Genomic DNA, 19,681 nt, shown 5'->3' on the forward strand with positions numbered 1-19,681 from the left:
GTGTGAATGAGAGAGAGGATAGAGGAATGGTGAGGATGAAGGGAGTAGAGGTGGTGAAGGTGGATGAGTTTAAGTATTTGGGATCAACATTTCAGAGTAATGGTGAGTGTGGAAGGGAGGTGAAGAAGAGAGTACAGGCAGGGTGGAATGAGTGGAGAAGAGTGTCAGGAGTGATTTGTGACAGAAGAGTACCAGTAAGAGTGAAAGGGAAGGTCTACAAGAGGGTAGTGAGACCAGCTATGTTATATGGGTTGGAGACAGTGGCATTGACAAAAAGGCAGAAGTCAGAGCTGAACGTGGCAGAGTTAAAGATGTTAAGGTTTGCACTGGGTGTGACGAGGGTGGACAGGGTTAGGAATAAGTATATTAGAGGGCCAGCCCAGGTTGGAAGGTTTGGAGACAAAACCAGAGAGGCAAGATTATGTTGGTTTGCATATGTGCTGAGGATGGATGCAGAGTATATTGGGAAAAAGATGCTAAAGATGAAGCTGCCAGGTAATAGGAAAAGAGGAAGGCCTAAGATAAGGTTTATGGATGTGGTGAGAGATGACATGCAGGTAGTTGGTGTGACATAGCAAGATGCAGAGGACAGGAAGAAATGGAAACAGATGATCCGCTGTGGCAACCCCTAACAGGAGCAGCCGAAAGAAGAAGAAGAAGCATTTGCATTCTAAGCCTTTTGGCTTAAGCACTTGGGCTTCAGAACAGTTGTTTTACATTAAGAAGGTTTGTGGTCTGCACTGTTGTGGCAGGACAGGTAGCTTACATCCCTCTAAGTTGGGAACTGCTGATTGAGGGCTCAATGTCTGTTATTCTAAAAGTGTATTAGTTCTGGTTTAAGCACTTGGGCTTCAGGCCAGTTATTTTACATTAAGAAGGTTTGTGGTCTGCACTCTTGAGGAAGGAGAGGCTGGACTCTGCCCTTCTGAGCTGGGAATTTCTGGTTAAAGGCTTACAGTGCCTGCATATTTGAACTCTTTCTTACTGAAATTGGTGCGCCATGTTTGCTGTAGCATAGACTAGATCCAGGCCTGCTGAATCTAGCTTTGTTTGAGCACTAATCCAGGCCTTCTTTTTTGGAGAAGGATCCCCTGCACCCCAGTGGCAGGGGTATGCAGTTCGAACTTGTCTGATTGAAGACTACAGGAACAGGGCTCAGTTTTGAGATTTTTTTACTGGTTAATTGGATGTTTTGTTTAAAAGCCTTTTCTGATTGCTTGTAGTCATCTAAAGCTGTTTTAAGTATATTTATTTACTGTTTGTAGTAGTTAAAGCTGTTTTAAGTGTATTTTTACTGTTTTTGCCTTATTTTTAAAAAAAAAAAAATTTTCCATGCTTCCCACCTTTCTAAGCTAATATAGTCCAGTTTTCAGGCTAGCGCTGAATTCAGGGCTGTTACAATTTTCTGAGTTGCCCATACCTTACTTGGATAGAGGGAGGTTTCTATGTTCACCTGTGAGAGAGGGAGCTTTGAGCAGCCATCTGTCCCTGGAGGAGTGGTTCCAGCCCAGAAATTAGTAGTTTGTGGGCCATTTTGGGCTAATTTCTGTCTCTTTCATTTCCCTGCTGTAAAAAACGTGTTTTCACGATTTTGCAAGTCCGGGCAGCGCCGGTTAGCTAGGGCTAAATTTATCTCGGCTCCACCAAGTCTCCTCTTCAGTTTTTCCCTTGAAAGTAATCTAACTCTCAACCTAAGCACTTAAAAAGCATCCTCCATCCAGCACTTGCTCAGACCTAATAGCAAGCACTAATATACCCCAACACATGATTGCCCAGCAGGGCAAGGCTCATTATTCACCCCTCACCAACCAAGCGACTAAGCAGCTCACCTTACTATTCAGACATGACCAAAGGGCAATTTCAGGTATACTCTCCATTCCAGCTGGTGAACCTGGGTATGCTGAGGCAATGTTACAACTGCCAAATGTACACAGACAAATATCTCCTCTTACCACAAAACATTAACATATGCGAGAGATGCAATTATATAGCTAAATTGGAGGCTAAGTTCTCTCCACCCAAAACTGGAACAAGCAGTCATGAGGCGAAGGTTAACACTTGCACCACACATCCAGCCTCACATAGACATACTAAACCAGCAGTGGCAAAAAATACACATAAATACACAAAATCATACTTGGAGGCTCTAAATAAACACTTGCAAAAGCATCACAGACCTCCAAAGCAGACACCCAAAAAACCTGCACCTCCCGTCACAAACCAGACAACACATAAAACACAAAATCAGTGTGCCGCACAATTACCGCCCTTAAGGCGAAATAACATACCTAACACTAGTAATAGGTGACTCTATGGTCAGGCACACTGACGTCCCACTCACTAGGCTGGACAAGGAAAAGGTTACTGTTAGCTGCCTGTCGGGAGCCAGAATCCGCCACATAACACAAGCACTCAGGTCACTCCAGAACAAGTACAAATATGACTCTGTCATTGTTCATGTTGGTGTGAATGACCTGAGACCTACCTCCCTGAACTACATGAAAAGAGACATGGAAGAGCTCTCTGATCATGTAGCCCAGGCGGGTATGACCCTGACCCTGAGTAGCATCCTGTCCTCACCAAGAATGATACTGCAGTATAAAGAAAAAAATTATCAATTTCAACAATTGGCTAAGCTTCTGGTGTCATTCAAAGGGGATCCAGTATCTGTCAGCGTGGGACGACATGCTCGACAGGCCTCGTTGCTTCGCAAGAGACGGCTTGCACCTGTCACCCCTAGGCTTTTGAATACTGGCCAAGGCTCTTGCTGCCCCCATAGTGCCTTTTTTAGGCAAAGCTCAAAAGTCAAACCCACCTCCGTAAACAGCACAAATGAAAAAATGAGGGTTATGCTACTCAACCCCAGGAGTTTAAATCTCAAAATGCATGCGCTCGAAGCACTCCTCAGTATGGAGAACGTTGACATCTGTGCAGTAACTGAAACCTGGTTCAAGGCTCCACAGAGCACCCCAGCACTACCGGGCTACAACTCATACCACACATTCCGAACACAGAAAATGGACCGAAACACAAAAGGAGGTGGTGTATCCATATTCATCAAGGATACCTACACCTCCAGGTTAGTAGTGCAGCATGATACCTCCGAGATCATCCATGTGCAACTAACATCAGGCATATCTGCAGTGCAAATTGTGGCCTGCTACAGATCACCCTTCATGACCCAGGACCACCACTCCGCCTTTCTGGAGACACTGGAAAACATGAAGGTCCTGCCGAACACCCTGATATTGGGCGATTTCAATTACCCTACCGTTAACTGGGAAAACTACTCAAGTACAAACTCCTAGGTCCAGCACTTCCTGGAACTTATCAACTCAAATGCCCTGGATCAGCCTGTAAACTCCCCTACCAGAGGTGAAAACATATTGGACCTGGTCATCACCAACATGGGCGACAGGTGTTCCACACCAGAGGTCAAACCATCACTGGTTAGATCAGACCATAAACTAATCACTCTGGATGTCCACACCCCACCACCACCCCCAACTAAGGAAACCACAGTAAAAAACTTTTCTAAACCAAACTTCACCTTACTTAAGACAGAAGTGGTAAGTTTCACAGCCCCTACGTTAAAGGAAAACGCTGCCCAAGATGCAGAAACCATTACAAATGCACTCTATGAGCACCTACAACGATGCATGGATCATGCCTTCTCTAGCAAAACCAAGACTCACTCCCCTAAGAGAAGGAAACCAGTCTGGTGGACCCTTGCCATAAACAGGCTATAAAATAGAAGGAGGAAACTAGTTCAGAAAAAAAGCAAATCCCAAGAAGGAAAGACATCCCTGATCAGTATCAGTAAGAAACTAAGGTCCCTCATAAAATCCTCCAAGGCTAACTTCGAAAGAAAAATAGCCAAGGATTCGAAAGATAACCCAAAGCCTTCTTTAGCTATGTCAAGAATCTAAGTGGCAACTTGCAGATAAGCTCTGAGCTAGTGCAACGTAGCACAAAATATACTGAACCCACTGATATTGCCAACAATCCTGGCAGATAGATTCAGTGCAAACTTCACCCCCCTCTCACCCCCAAAAGGGCCCACAACAATACCGGAAAAGTGTAGTGTCCCGGAAATCACAGACGCACAGGTGAAAACAGCCATTTCAAAAGCCAAAACCACAGCATCAATGGGGCCAGATGGTGTCCCAGGCTGCGTCTTGCACGAACTACAGAGTGAACTAAACCCCCACCTAAACACACTGTTCAACCTCAGCCTTTCCACAGACTATGTGCCCATAGAATGGCGCACAGCAACGGTTATTCCGCTCCACAAAGGAGGGGCCACAACTGACCCTGGTAACTATCACTCCATAAGCCTGACTAGCCTGGTCTGCAAGGCTATGGAGCGCATCATCATGGAACTCATTAACAAAGACATTGGGAGCTTCCAAACACTTGAGCCGACCGAGTTCGGCTTTGTTAAGGGCATATCATGTTTACTAAACCTGGTTGACTTCTTCAAGACAGTCACCAAGGCCATAGATGAGGGGAAGGTAGTTCACACAGCCTACCTTGTCCTCGCCAAGGCTTTTGACACCATTCCCCACTCGGGAATTATAGAAAAACCCACCAGCCTGAACATAAACCCCTACGTCATGAGATGGGTTGCCAACTGGCTTACAGACAGAACTAACACGGTAAGAATAGCGGGCTCCAGGTCCAACTCTAAACCAGTCCCAAGTGGTGTCCCACAAGGCTCGGTCCTGGGACCTCTACTGTTCGGCATGTACTTCCCAGAAGTACAACACAGGAGGACTATGGCTAACCAAGTTTGCCGATGACTGCAAACTAGGAGCCATAATTGATTTACCGGCTGACACAGACATTCTCCAAAAAGGCCTTACTGAGGCGGACACCTGGTGTCAATGTCATGGTCTCAAGCTAAATGCCAAAAAAATGCATAGTCGTCCCATTTGGGAAAAACAAAACACCCATGAATTACCACATAGGTGGCAGCCCCCTTAATACAGAAGAGGTAATAAGAGATCTGGGGACCCAGGTAGATAGTAATCTCTCTTTTGACAATCATATTGCCAAAGTAGTTAGGAAATCCTTCTATGTAGCCCATCTAATTACTAAAGGGTTTGCATCTAGAAATAAAGAGGTTATAGTGCCCCTCTACTCGTCACTCATCAGACCCATCATAGAGTACAATTCCCCGTTTGGGATGTATCTCACAAGACACTTCCAACAGCTGGAAAGACCACAAAAGTACCTCACCAAGAGGATTACTGGTCTCAAACATATGTCCTATGCAGCCCCACTGGAAAAACTCCAGCTGTACTCAGTGGCATATCGCTTACTCAGAGATGATCTCTGCCTGAGTTACAAAGCCATGTCCAACTCAGAATTGATGGACATGCTCCACCTAAAGAAATCCAAGTCACTGCGAGCCACGTGCTCTAGTGAGATAAACCTCGCCACAACAATAAATAGAACATGCTGGAGGGATAGATTCCTGTCACAGAGACTCCCCATGCTTTGGAACAAAATTCCTAACTACATTAGGCAGAGTCCCTCACTAACACTCTTCAAGAGAACCCTTGACGAGTGGATGAGTAACAGAAAATACACCCCTGGAATCACTTCATTGGCTCTTCTTGACAGAGGCTCAGTTAATCAATGGGGTGGTGAAAGCTGACACATTCTGGCTAGGCTTATAAATGCCCTCGGGCAGATAGCCTAGTACGTACCTATGAACTTACAAAGAATGAATACATTATTAATGCTTAAATGTATAATGTTAATTTCATTATAATCACAGAACTGTATGTAAGAATATTACACAGCACTGTAAGATCTTTCTGCGATGTAAGGGATTAGGTATCTAGGAATCAGCTTGTGAATATTGTGTGGCCGTAAAAAGCAGAGAGGAACGTAATTATACCCTCATCACTCTTGTTGTCTTAAGGTAGTACCAAACAGACTAAGCCAGCATATTTTTTGAATTTAACAAACAGTGCTGTGGGACTTGGGAAATAGTATATAATTGTATTAGCCTATGTCTCTGTACCACTGTACTTTATTTGAACTGATGGTCTCGAGTGTTTTCTTAAAAGTCAATAGTTGATCTGTATTCCTAATGTTCTATGGGAGATTGTTCCAAAAACAGCTAGAGCTATTCTGAAAATATTTACGGATGGATTCCCGTATTCTAGGGGCTGTAGTTGAAAACAAGTCTTTTATTTGTCTGAAGTTGATTCAAGTTATACAGGAGCTGTTTTTAGAGTGTCTACTAGTGAAGAATGAGAAGGATTGCAAATTTAACTATGGAGCCTATAAGGATGGTGAAGCCATTTGACCTTGGCTAGCATGTAGCTGTGGTGTTATGCCCTAGGAAGAATGTTATAACCTTCCAAATGTTATTAGAGGTGGAGTAGAGTATGAACTTGTTTCTTTCTGAAGTGGAGGCAGTTAATAGAAGTCCAAATTCTAGTTGTGATAAGAAGACCCCCTTGCTTATAAAGAACCTGCCTTGTGGAGAAGGAAGTGTGAGATTCTTTTAGCCCAAAAAACAAATGCATTGACTTTGGCTTCAGTGATTTGGATGTGGTGCTGAATGTTGAGGGTGGGGTCTAGCTATATTCCTAGGCATTCATACTTTTGGTTGGTGTCAGGGCGTTCATTATTAATGTGTGTGATACACCAATTGGAGGAGTGTTTGCTAAGCTTCTGGGGGGGTTCTAAATAGTATAGTTTTGGATTTCTTGAAGTTTATTATAAGTTTGTACTAGAAGAGTCAGTGACTGAGATTAGAGAGGATAATTTAAAGGAGGTTGTGAATAAGGGTGTGGAGTGGCCTGATCTGTGGATAACCATATCATCCACGTACATTATAATGAGTAATGTGTTCAGGTCTGAGGGGACTTTGTTAATGTGTATAGAAAAGTGCATTGAACCAAGACACCTTCTTGAATAGGGGCTTTTGAGGAGGAAGAAGGTACAAGGTCTGTAGTGAAGGTTATGTGTGACAAAGTTACTGAACCATTATGTAACCTGTGGGCTGAATCCTGTTTGTAGTAAGAGATTCTGCAGAGGAGTCTGTATGTCCTCCCTGCGTTCGTGTGGGTTTCCTCCCATGTTACAAAGACATGCGTCTGGAGCGTTTCTCCCTGAGCCTCCTCTGAAAATTGGCTTGGTTCCAAGTCGGGCTTTCCCTGTAAACAAATGTTAACTAAATAAAATAAAAATTTACAGTAGGGGATGATGGTCTATTGTGTCAGAGCCTTTGGTGAGTTTATAAAGATGTCTGCATTGAGGTTCCCTTTTTCTTTGTTTTACAGGATGTCTTCTGCAAGTGTGTAAATTGCTGGCATTATGCTATGGCAAGACCAGTATCCATATTGAATGAAGGCACAAAATTATTTATGTTTGAAGGTACTGGGCAAGCTGATTGTAAACAAGTTTTCTAGTATTTTACCCATGGTAGAAAGATTGGACATGAATCTGAACTCTCTAGCAGAGGTTAGGTTACTGAGTTTTGGTTTGGGACTGACTTTGGAAGATTTCCATACTAGGGTTATGATGTTTGGACTCCGGCAGGTATTGTACAGTTATATGAATGAGATGAGGTCTTTATAGGTGTGATAAACCATAGGTGTAAGCCGTTAATGCCTGGGGTCATATAATGGAATTTTGTGGTGTTTATAGTGTTAACGTAGAAAGGAGCTGAGTCAGTGGAGAGAGGATTGCTTGTGGGCGGGTGTGTGTGCTGGGTGTTAGAAATCTTCTACAGGCATTGTTGTGGAGTAGGGAGAGCAGAGGTTATAGAGAAGGTTCCTTTCTGTATGTGGTCTCTTGGTGGGAATCTACCTGTTATATGTTCACCAGTTGTCAGACTTTCTTTGGGTTGTTTTAACAGTTCGATTTGGCCTATAGGGTGCCCTATATGTTGCCTTATGTCTTTCTTGACTAGGTTTATTAGGAATGTGCAGTGGTTGTGGTGTTCCTGTGTGGAGGATTTTTTTCATTGTCTTCCATGCAGAATCCCTCGTTGTGTAGAGGGCAAGTTAACTGTTTGTTCTGGGAAGCCTTGCAGTGTGGTTGTTAGTGAGAAGTGTGTATATTGTAGATGAGCAGGGGAGATGTTTTACTATATGCAGCAGTACTGCATGTAATTCTCTGTGTCTTCCTATCCAGCGTCAACTCCCTGGGCCACTGGTCACCAGCCACTTATTGTAATTGCTAGAGGACAGGGAAAGTGGAGACTGAGCAAGGGAGGTGGAGAGGATTTCTGCCTCCTGCATTGCCATATCGTCTATTCACAAGTTTCTTTTTATGCAGCCAGCCCCTAGCACCCCCCATACTGCCACAGATTAATTTATTGTAATTATATAAAGTACAAGCCACTTGAAATACACTAAAAAACACAACAGAATATAAACAACTTAAATGAAAAATACACTCACAGTGACAAAAACTCTGCAAAAAGAGATGAGATAGCTTATATACAGCAGAAAGAACTTACATGATATTTACAGTGTTCTGCATGTTGTGGTGTAGTTTGTTCCAGATGTTCTTCGTGTTTCACTGTTGCAGTCATAACTGTAGGGTGTTCCTGCCGGCAGGCAGTCCGAGGTCAGCCAGAATTCCAAAGTCTGGGTCCGGCGTCGGCTGTACCAGCAAGTACCCTGACGTCAGAACGCAGAGGTATAAAGCCGTCAGCCGACGCCATCTTCTCCAGTCTTTCTTGCCGTGCGGTGGAAAGCAGCTCGCAAGTCGTTGGTTGGCGCATTCAGGACAACGTGCTTTCATTGTCGTCGGTCCGAAGTTTTTACTTCTCTTCACAAGCTAAGTACCCCGTTGGGGAATCTTTTTCTTGCTCCTCCGATGTCAGAAAAAGTTAATAATTGTATATCGTGTGGAAAACAAATACCTCATAAAGATTTCCACTCTTACTGTCTACCTTGCTTAGGCCCTGACCACGACGTTTCTTGCTGTCGGTTCTGTGCCAGGTTTAATTCTCGCACTATCAAGCGTAGGTACGATTGGGCCTTGAATTATTTCGGTAGGCGATTCAATTACAGGATGTCGTCGGATACCTTACCGACAACCGGAATTCAAAAGAAACGCAAGGACAAGGATAGGCCTCTGAGGTCCAAACAGGATACTTTGCAGCCGGAGCCAGCTTCGGGTTCGGCGGTCGTCAGTGAGCGCTTTTGCAGCCCCTGTCGTCCGCCACTTTGGAACCGATGGTCGACACGGACTTCCATGGGGAGCCATCTAGGCCTAGTATTTTATCTGCTGCAGGACCTTCGGACGTCGCTCCTTCAGATGGGTCCGGAACCGCTGTGCAGGTACCGGCTTCTGAGGGGGTTTTCAGGCCTTCTCATATCACTATTTCTACAAAGACAAAGTCAAAGACTCCTGTTAAACCAAGGGTTTCTTGTCAAGCTGCTTCTGATACAGCTTCCAAGACCCAGAAGCAATTACTACGGATGGCTGATGATTTGCTTACAATGATTAGGGGTTCTCACCCTCCTCCTGAAAAAAGGCCTAGACAGGATATACCTTATGATTCCTCTGATCAGGCTTCTGTGTCTTCTGTCTCTTCTTCTGACCAGGATTATTCTTTTCCTCCTTATGAGGATTCTGATGCAGAGGACTCTATTCCCTCTGCTTCTCACCCTGAAGATTTCTCTTTTGGGGAAACCTTACATGAGATGAGAGAGCATTTTCATTGGGAAGGTCCGGATTACTCTGCCTCCAAGAAGAGACTTAGGGAATTTCTCCTTCTCCCTCAACACAGGCCTTTGGCTATTCCTCCTGTACTTGATATTGTGGATGATGCTTTCTCTGAAGCTAACCTGAATCCTGATTCCTTGCCGCCTGCTCCTTCTAAGCCTGATAGATTTTACAGAGTCCCTGATTCCCATCAATTCTTATTTAAGAACCCTTCTGCGGATCCTGAAACTATTTCTCAGGGTTCTAAGGCTGCTAAGGCCGCTTCATCTAAAAATCCTATTCCCTCTGAAAAGGATTCTCGTGCCTTGGACAGGTGGGGCAAAAAGGTTTATACTTCTGCTACTCTTTCTATTAGAGCTTTAAATTGCCAGTTTCACATGTTCAAGTATCAACAATTTCTTTTGTCTGTTTTAAAGCAAAGGCTTTCTACCTTTCCTGCATGTGCAGAGGACAAGGAATTATAGGATGTATTGCATGCAACTGAACAAGTTAGCAAACATAGTTTACATTGTGGTTTTGATGCTTTGGAAGCTTCTTGCAGGGCCGCAGCCTCTGGTACTGTTATCAGGAGACATGCTTGGCTTCGTGAGCAGAATTTACCTGAGCAGGTTAAGGCTAAACTGTTAGATGCCCCTGTTCAGCATGATGTTTTATTTGGATCCAAGGCTGAGGAGGTTATTAAAAAGATGGAAGAAAAAGCAAAATCTATGCAGACTGTGAAAGATTTCTTACAGGTTCAGCCTCCTAGATTTTCTAGGAATTGGCCCTCCAAAAATTGGTCCTTTCCCACGTCTGACAGGCCTCAAAGGGAAAGATATAGACGCCCCAGAGGTCGAGCTCAGACACAGCCCTCTTACAGGTCCAGACAATGGACTGCTTCATCACCTAGAAGGGGTGAAGACAGATCTCAATCACAAAGGAAGCAAACCCGATGACTCCCTCTGCTGGGCTACAGGTCCTCTTTGCCTGGAAGCCCCTCTCGGAGGAAAACTTTCTCTTTTCTACCAAAATTGGGCTCAGATTACCCAGGACAAATGGGTTTTAGACGTGATTTTAACAGGTTACAAATTCCACTTTCATACTCTGCCAAGGTCAATCGGTTGGCCAGATCTGCCAAAACATCAGTGGTCAGAGACCTTAAAACAAGTGGATGCCTTATTGGCCATGAGAGCCATAGAGCCTGTTCCACTTTCAGAGATGGGAAAAGGTTTTTACTCAAGACTATTTCTGGTGCCAAGAAAGCAAAATCCATGGAGACCGGTTCTGGACCTTTCGGTATTAAACACCTTCCTGGAAATTCCAAAATTCAAGATGCTTACTTTACAACAACTTCTTCCAATGCTCTCCCAGGATGCTTGGATGGTGACATTGGACTTGAAAGAAGCTTACCTACACATTCCCATCAGGCAGGAACGCAGGAAATTCCTCAGGTTCAAGGCAGGTTCGAGGCACTTTCAATTCTCTGTACTGCCCTTTGGTTTATCTACTGCGCCCAGAGTCTTTACCAAGTGCCTGGCTCCAGTAGTAGCCTATTACAGACTCCAAGGGATTCAAATTTACCCCTACCTGGACGACTGCCTGATTCAGGCGGACAGCAAAGACCTTTTACTTCAGCATCTGCATTTTGTTCAACGTCTTCTCCTTATTCTGGGATTTTCAGTGAACACAAAAAAGTCACATCTGATCCCCTCTCAGCAAATGATCTTTTTGGGAGCTCTTCTGGACACAAACTTGCAAAGGGCCTTCCTCACTCCAGAAAAACAATTACAGCTGGCCTCAATTTTCAAAACCTTGGTTACTTTAACTCAGCTCTCTGCAAGGAAATTCCTGCAGGCATTGGGCTACATGGCTTCTTACATCCTGTTGATTCCAAATGCAAGGCTTCACATGAGAAAACTTCAATGGTACCTAAAGAGTGTATGGTCACAGCATTACCACAGTCTGGACACAATGATTCCACTGATTCCCTGCCTCCAGAAGGAGTTCATTTGGTGGTCCAGGGCTTGTGCTTTAAACGAAGGGAATCCCTTCCGTCTGCCTCAGCCTTCTCAGACCATAACCACGGACGCTTCGGATTATGCTTGGGGAGCTCATTTTCAAAATCTTTGCCAGCAGGGTTCTTGGACAAAGAAGCATCTAGCCTGGCACATCAACTTGAAGGAAATGTTGGCAGTTCAAAATGCTCTTCTAGCCTTCCAAAATCATCTAAATCCGAGGCCTCTTCTGATTCATACAGACAATACCACAGTCATGTGGTACATAAACAAGCAAGGGGGCTCTCATTCTTACCCCCTCTGCAGACTAGCCATGAATTTATGGGACACGGCTTTAAATCTGAATCTGCATCTTCAAGCTCAATTCATTCCAGGAAAACAGAATCTCTTAGCAGACAGCCTAAGCAAAAACCTTTTGGATCCTCACGAATGGATGCTGGACCCCAGCCTATTCAGCAAGATAACTGCAGTTTGGGGTTGTCCTCAGATAGATCTGTTTGCATCCCATCTCAATCATCAGCTGCCTCTCTTTTGCACCAGGTCCTTCCACAAAACAGCTTGGAAAGTGGATGCCCTGTCATTCAGCTGGAGGAATCTTTCGGGATATGCCTTCCCTCCTCTTCCTCTTCTTCCTCGAGTATTACTGAAAATAAAACAGGACAAGCCCAAGATAATCATTCTGATAGCTCCAAATTGGCCTCGGCAGTTTTGGTATCCAACTTTAAAACACCTGTTCTTGGAACCTCCTTGGATACTACCTCTGAACCCTTCTCTTCTGTCCCAGCATCAGGGTCAGATGCTACACCCTCAAATCAAGACCCTATGTCTGGCAGCTTGGCTCTTCAAGGGCCATTGATTCCTTCTGCTGTTCCCAAACAAGTTTTGGATGTTCTTTTAGAAGCTAGACGACCTAGCACTAGGAAATCTTATGCTTCTAAATGGAAAAGATTTTGTATTTGGATGCAGGACCGAGGTTCTAACCCTATTCTGCCTGATATTTCCTCTATTTTACTTTACCTCTCAGACCTTTTGCTTGAAGGCCTCTCTTTTTCATCCATCAATATTCATGCTTCTGCTATCTCAGCTCATTTCAACACTGATCCTCCCATCTTTTCTTACCAATTGATGAGACAATTTTTGAGAGGGGCTAAGAATTTAAGACCTCCCAGAACTCCTCCTGTTCCTGCTTGGGATCTTAATTATGTCTTAGAGAAACTTACTTTGCCTCCTTTTGAGCCTGCTGCGGCTTCAGATATCAAGTTCTTATCCTGGAAGACAGCTATTTTGTTAGCATTGACTTCTGCCAGAAGGGTTTCAGAGTTGCAAGCTCTCATGGCTGTGGAACCATATATTATTTTCCACCAAGTCAGAGTTTCCTTGAGGACCAATCCTACATTTATGCCTAAAGTGATTTTGAAAGTGGCTCTAAATCAGACTATTCACCTTCCTACCTTCTTTCCTAATCCTCAAAATAAAGGGGAAAGGATTTTACATTCATTGGACGTACACAGACAGCTACGATTTTACCTGGACAAAACTAAAGATTTCAGAAAATCTGATCAATTGCTTATCTCATAGGCCTCCAGTTCTCTAGGTAAGGCTATTTCTAAACAAACTATTTCCAAATGGATTGCTCATGGAATAAGGTTTTGTTACTCTCACTATGGGAAACAGATTCCAGGTACTGTTAGAAGTCATTCTACTAGAGCAGCTGCCACTTCAGCAGCTTTTCTCAGAGGAGTTCCTACCAACGATATTTTGGAAGCTGCCACTTGGAGTTCAGTGCATACTTTTTCCAAGCACTATAATCTCCCTCTGTATTCTAAGTCTAGGGCAGGCTTTGCCTCTGCTGTTTTGCAGGGTCTTCTTGCTGCCCCTACTTTTGCATAACCTCCTCCCTCTTTCACTGCTTTGGGATTCCCCCCTACAGTTATAACTGCAACAGTGAAACACGAAGAACATAGTACAGTTGTGTACACCTACCATAAATGTAGATGTTCGAGTGTCTTCACTGTTGCAGTCGGTGTTTCCCTCCCACCTTTCCCCTCTTATTCTTGTTTGTTCCCTCTTCCACTTCTTTTGTGGTGTATTTGTGTTTCCTTTTTGGACACCTTTTGGTTTACTGGGGGCTTCTGACATCTGGGGCAAGAAAGGCTGGAGAAGATGGCGTCGGCTGATGGCTTTATACCTCTGCGTTCTGACGTCAGGGTACTTGCTGGTACAGCCGACGCCGGACCCAGACTTTGGAATTCTGGCTGACCACGGGCTGCCTGCCGGCAGGAACACCCTACAGTTATGACTGCAACAGTGAAGACACTCGAACATCTACATTTATGGTAGGTGTATACAACTGTACTTTATAATTGGACAAATAGAAAAGTGTTATCTTGTATGTGGAACAAAACCTATCACAGTAAGTGAACAAACATTTGTATATGGCAGATTTAAGACATTCCTGTAGTGAATTATGACTGTAGTAGACAGCAGAGAAAGCATCCCAGGATATTAGTAGTAAGGAGAGAGAGAGAGAGAAGACATCCTAGCTATACGAATGCTTTGTCCCTTAACCACATTTTTAAATATGTGGGGGGGTGACAACTACTAAAATGTATGTAGTCGTTGGAAAATGTAGGCTTTCTATAGATTTGAGAGGCAAACCCTCTCCCTGTATTGGTAATCAATGTGTCCAAATAAACTATTTCATTTCTATCATGTTGGTACGTGAACTTCAAAAAATCAGTCGTATGGTTAAGGTAATCTATAAATTGTTGTATTTCATTGATGGGTCCTGTCCAAATAATGAACAAATAATGAACAAATAATGACATGAAATAGTTTATTTGGACACATTGATTACCAATACAGGGAGAGGGTTTGCCTCTCAAATCTATAGAAAGCCTACATTTTCCAACGACTACATACATTTTAGTAGTTGTCACCCCCCCCCCACATATTTAAAAATGTGGTTAAGGGACAAAGCATTCGTATAGCTAGGATGTCTTCTACTAGAGAGGTTATGATAAGTGGGATGGAAACAATGTATGACCTGTTTCTGGACAGAGGATATCCCAAGAAGATGTTGGACAATGTAACTACCTTCGTTATAAATCAATGGGGAAATAAATATGTACCCTTGTTGGGGAGGAACTTGATCAGTAAGCCCACAGTAAATAAAGATCACGAAAGGAAAGTATGTGTGTTAAGGTACACTCCTCACACTAATATAATAATTGAAATTTTGAAGAAATATTGGGAGTTACTATCTTCCTCAACATCTATTGGACATATAGTTGGAAATCAAGTATGTACCATTTATAAGACAGGTAGCAATTTAAAGAGAATACTTGAGCAAAAAAGAAGTGGGAACAAAATGACAAACAAGAAAGGTACATCAAGATGTGGTTCGTGTAACCAATGTAAAAATATCAACACTAAGGTTACAGTAAGGGTTAATAACACCACTAGATCATTGGTTACTTGTAAAAGAGGGACTTGCAACAAGCAACGGATAGTGTACATAGCTATGTGTACAAAATGCTCCGCTTACTATATAGGGAAGACAGAGAGAAAATTTAAGACCAGGATTTATGAACACCTATATAGAATTAAGAAAGGAGACCCTAAGAACGCGTTGAGCAAACACATTATTGAAAATGGTCAAGATCATACATTTTTATTTTCAATCATTGATCAAGTTGAAGTGTGTGATAGAGGAGGTGATTGGAAGACCTATTTAGCATGGGTCGAAAGTAAATGGCAAATTAGCCTGGATGCAACCACACCCCCAGGAATAAATTAATTTATTAGTTTGAAACCTTTTTTAGCTTTGCAGTAGTAATATATTAAAATAAATTGTCACCATGTCTTTTCTAGATTTTGAGTGTATAGCCAAAGTAACACTGTATTATTTTAGCTTGTTAGTATTCATGTATTTTTGTATAAGAGTTGATTGTTAATATAGGGATATATTGTTTAGCCTGTTCATTAGGGTTTGAATGTATAAAATTCATTTTACAATCTGTATTATATAGGCACAAAAACTTTTACACATGACAAGTGTATTGAGTTAATTGAACTTAACACATTGTGATATACAAATCATTGTTTTTAAATTTGATTTTATATAAACAAGCTATTCTTATAAATGTTAATAATAGCTTATTCATACTCATATTTTTAGTGCAAGTAAATATTTGAAAGTATTATTTTAAAATTTCTTAAAAAGGAGATTTTTAAGAGTTTGCATGAAGCCAATCAGCTGTGGCCATTTATTAAATGTATTGGAGATTGGCGCCAAAGTGGGTATTTAAACTGTGATGTTTCATTTGTTAAGGGTTCTGATGAAATCTGACAGTATCAGATGAAAGCGCTTAACCTCAACGTATTGGTTCTTGTGAAGTAACTTTGGTGTTATCGAAATAAATTCTGTTTTGGAAAACTAACATCTGACTCTCCTTCTCGGGTCAAGGGGGACCGTTCCAGCTGTAGGAGAATATTTATTTTATGGAGGTGCATTAACCAAGTGCATTATTAAGGTAGCTCACCAACCACACTGTGACTGTAAAGTGCAACATACAAACTGTGCAATAATTCAGTCTAATCAGATATGTTGCTAGTGTTTCAATTTTACTTTGACAGTATTACCTTCGTATTGTTCCTTATCTTCCGTGTTTCCTGTTCTGGAATTGGTGTGGGTCTGCTGTCCTACTTTACTTACTAATTGCTACTTATTAAATTTCTACTGTGATTGATATTTTATTAATTTTTCTCTGTCTAGATGTGCAACTTTTTTCTGCATTGAGAGCAAAGCATTGTAATTTCGTTCAGCTACACTGCTGTGTAGCTCTGATTGACAATAAAGTTTTCTTTGACTTGACTCATTGACTGATCCAGCACCTGAGCTACTTAACTGAACCTTATCCCTGCACCCCACAATTGACCTGTTTATATAGTATGAATATACATGTTACCTCTGCCGAGCCAGGCTTTAGATTGCAGATCCCTTTTTGCAGGCACAAAAAGAATATTCCGGAGTGAGCAGGACAGCTCAGTAGCTGTAGTGCTCAGGAACCTATGCATGGTTTCTGCTGCTTAGTGGTGATAGTCCTATTGGTCAGCATGTCCTAAAGTATCCTTCTTTGGAAAGTCTAATTGTTAATACTTGTATAACTGTTCAGTCTGTTGTCACGAGCCAAGTGTACCCATACAATTACAACAGAAATACTGAACCAAGGTTGCTTAGCTGAAGAATTATGTGCTTTTCTTAAGGTTTTGCAATTGTGTATAGCCTTGCTGAATTAAGAGTCTGATTTGCATCACCTGTACAGAGCAGTGAGATCACTGAAATACAGTAATGTAACAAGATGCAGCATTTGCAGATCCTACAGAGAGAGGACATAAAACATTAGGACACATTTTAAAACAAAAAAAAAAATTCAGTAACAGAGAGAAGATACAAAACTTGGTATATAAGTGTACTGCATGCCATGACTGATGCACAGTTTGATTGCAGTACTTGAGTTAAATATTAATTGAGTTCATGAACCTTTTGATGTAACAGAAGTGCTTTCTCTTCAATGTATTCTACTGCCTCATTTAAAAATGTACAGAGTGTTTGGTAGATTTAAGTATGTTGTGATTTAATAGTCATTTCCTGTTTTCATTTTACTGGTTTTATTTTTTCATTTATTTTTTGTAGGTGTTTGGAGGTTTCCATCTCAATACACCACAACCAATTATGTCTGTCTGTGAGTCGGACTCGCTGTTTAGCATTCAGGATGCTTGTCTACCTTCTAGCAAAGATTGCAATTCATTGCATCTGCAGAAGAGATCTTATCCTGAAGTCAATGATACTGCAAAAGGAAGTGTGTGGTGGGCGAACCTTTCCCTGTCAGAGTGTGAGGCTGTGATTGCCTTGTTCCATCTTCAGGAGCAGGACCAAGCCTGCACTAAGCTTGTACCAGAAATCACAGTTGCTGTTAGTGGCATAGAAAATCAGAGTTCATGGCATAATAATGTGAGCTTTAAATCTGCAGATGCCCTCATTACTGATGCTCTAGTCTGGGACCAGGCAGTATACAGGCAAGGTACAAATCAGGCTGTAATGAACGAGGGTGAGCAATTGGTCACTGATATGCTGCTTGGTGAACCTAATGAAATAACTGCCACTGATATTAGCATGTGCCCTACAGAGTCTAATAGCAGGTCAGCAAACAATGCAGAAATACACAGCTGGCACTGCATGGAAGAACTTGAAGCTATGTGTGGTTTGCTGAAGCTTTGTGCTCAGAATATGCATTGCCAAGAGGCATGGAAACAAGATTTAACATCAAAATCTGGGAACCTGTCAACAGAGGTACCTTTGCTCACAGACACTGAAAGCATGTCATCCATTTGCAAACAAGCTCAGGAGGATGGAGAGGAGCTGCGGTCATCAGAGTTGAGCCCTAGTACGAGTGGCACTTCTGCATTGCAGCAGCCTGGAGACTGTGACAAGAGGCCTAGTCCATCAGTTCTAGCCTCATTAGAGAATACTGACTTTGCACAGGAACCTTTCATAAAACGTGTTGAGTTGAGCCATTTCTGTTCTTTTAATGAGGTTATTGCCATCGCAGCTTTACTTGAGCTGCATTTTTTGAACAATGGCGCTGAGGGCAGCATGTTCCAGAACATGCAGTGTAGAGGACTTAAAGTCATGAGGAAGCAGTGAGGGTATCCATACCACTATAAAGGGAAATGTGTGTCTGTTCCATCTGAAGACAGATGTGAACAGCTTTGACACCCAAGTAATTTATCACAGCTTTGTTAGTGACTCATCACAGAAGCAATCCACATAAGCTCAGACATTATAATGTTAACAGCTGCAGAAGAGCTAATAAAATTTAAATATTTTGAAATTCTTAGTAAGGAAAGCAGCTGTCCCCCTTTATTGTTGGTGACAGCCCTGTGGATCATTGACAGTCATCTGAAAATTAAATAGGCAGGAGTGTTGCTTCAGAATCTCACATGGAAAACAATGTCTTGAGCTTCAGATTAAAGTAACAGATCAGTGAGCAGTTCTTGGAAATCTTTGTGTTTATAAGCACTGGAAATGCCTTGTGAGCTGAAATGTGGATTATAGCATATAAATAGGGGTAATAACAGCATACCAGGTGTGGGAGAGCACTTCAAGTTAGAGATGCTCAGCATGGAGGTTTGTAACTGCTGAAAAGACATCGTGTTTTGGCAGAGCTGAGTGTTATCTGCATTATTTATAAATCAGTTTTAAAGTGCTTTACTGTCTTTTGATTGTTGTGCCTTTTTCAGACAGCAGAATGCAAATCACCTTATTTTCAGGGTTGTACTTTGTGATGTTAACCCATGTTCCCTTGCCACAGTGTGATGTTAACCCATGTTCCCTTGCCATAGTGTTTTAAATTTAAATTGCTTCAGAAATGCCTGGATGTGTACTGTTGCAGCGTATTCAGTCTATCTAACAAATGCTTTAGCGAAGTGGACAAATTTATGTTTTTATTTTCTACTTGATGGGAACAGCAAACATTTTATCTAGAACAGGGTTGTCCAACCTTTTCAGTTGCAAGGGCCGCATTGAGTCAACAGAAATGGTCTGGGGGCAAACGGCAAGTGAGGACCAAAAAAAAAAAAAAAAAAGGTCTCACATAAAGTGAAGAGCAAAAAAAAAGGAGGAGTCTGTCTCTAACGACGCATCCTAATGATTGGCAGTAGATTTTTACATGCTGGCTTGCCTGACCTAACGCACAACCTTCAAAGAAGGAGTGCCCATTCACGTAACTGAGAATCGAGCGGGCAACATCTAACTAACATGCAAAAATACTACAGAAAAGTCATCTTATCTAATATGCAGATGCAAATGGCTTAAGCATCATTTTATCATATGTGAGCAACCTCAAAATCACCACTAAGCTTCAGGATGACTTAAAGTGCAGCACTGAATACACAGGTTTACACTTGCTCCATTCCCA

General features: G+C 42.3%; 1 protein-coding gene across 2 annotated transcripts in view; it reads left to right on the forward strand.

Moving 5' to 3' along the window:
• The window catches only part of SAP25 (Sin3A associated protein 25), a 1,501,590-nt gene extending 1,482,496 nt beyond the window's left edge, over window positions 1-19,094 (forward strand). For both annotated transcript variants that reach the window (XM_044077299.1, XM_044077298.1), the window contains one exon: window positions 17,398-19,094. In XM_044077299.1, coding sequence (XP_043933234.1) covers window positions 17,398-18,408 — 1,011 coding nt within the window. In that variant the 3' untranslated portion in view covers window positions 18,409-19,094. The remainder of the gene's footprint in view (window positions 1-17,397) is intronic.
• Window positions 19,095-19,681: the final 587 nt, after the last annotated feature.

The sequence above is a fragment of the Protopterus annectens genome, chromosome 7.part0 (assembly GCF_019279795.1).
Source record: "Protopterus annectens isolate FY-2018-M chromosome 7.part0, PAN1.0, whole genome shotgun sequence".
NCBI classification, from domain to species: Eukaryota; Metazoa; Chordata; order Ceratodontiformes; family Protopteridae; genus Protopterus; species Protopterus annectens.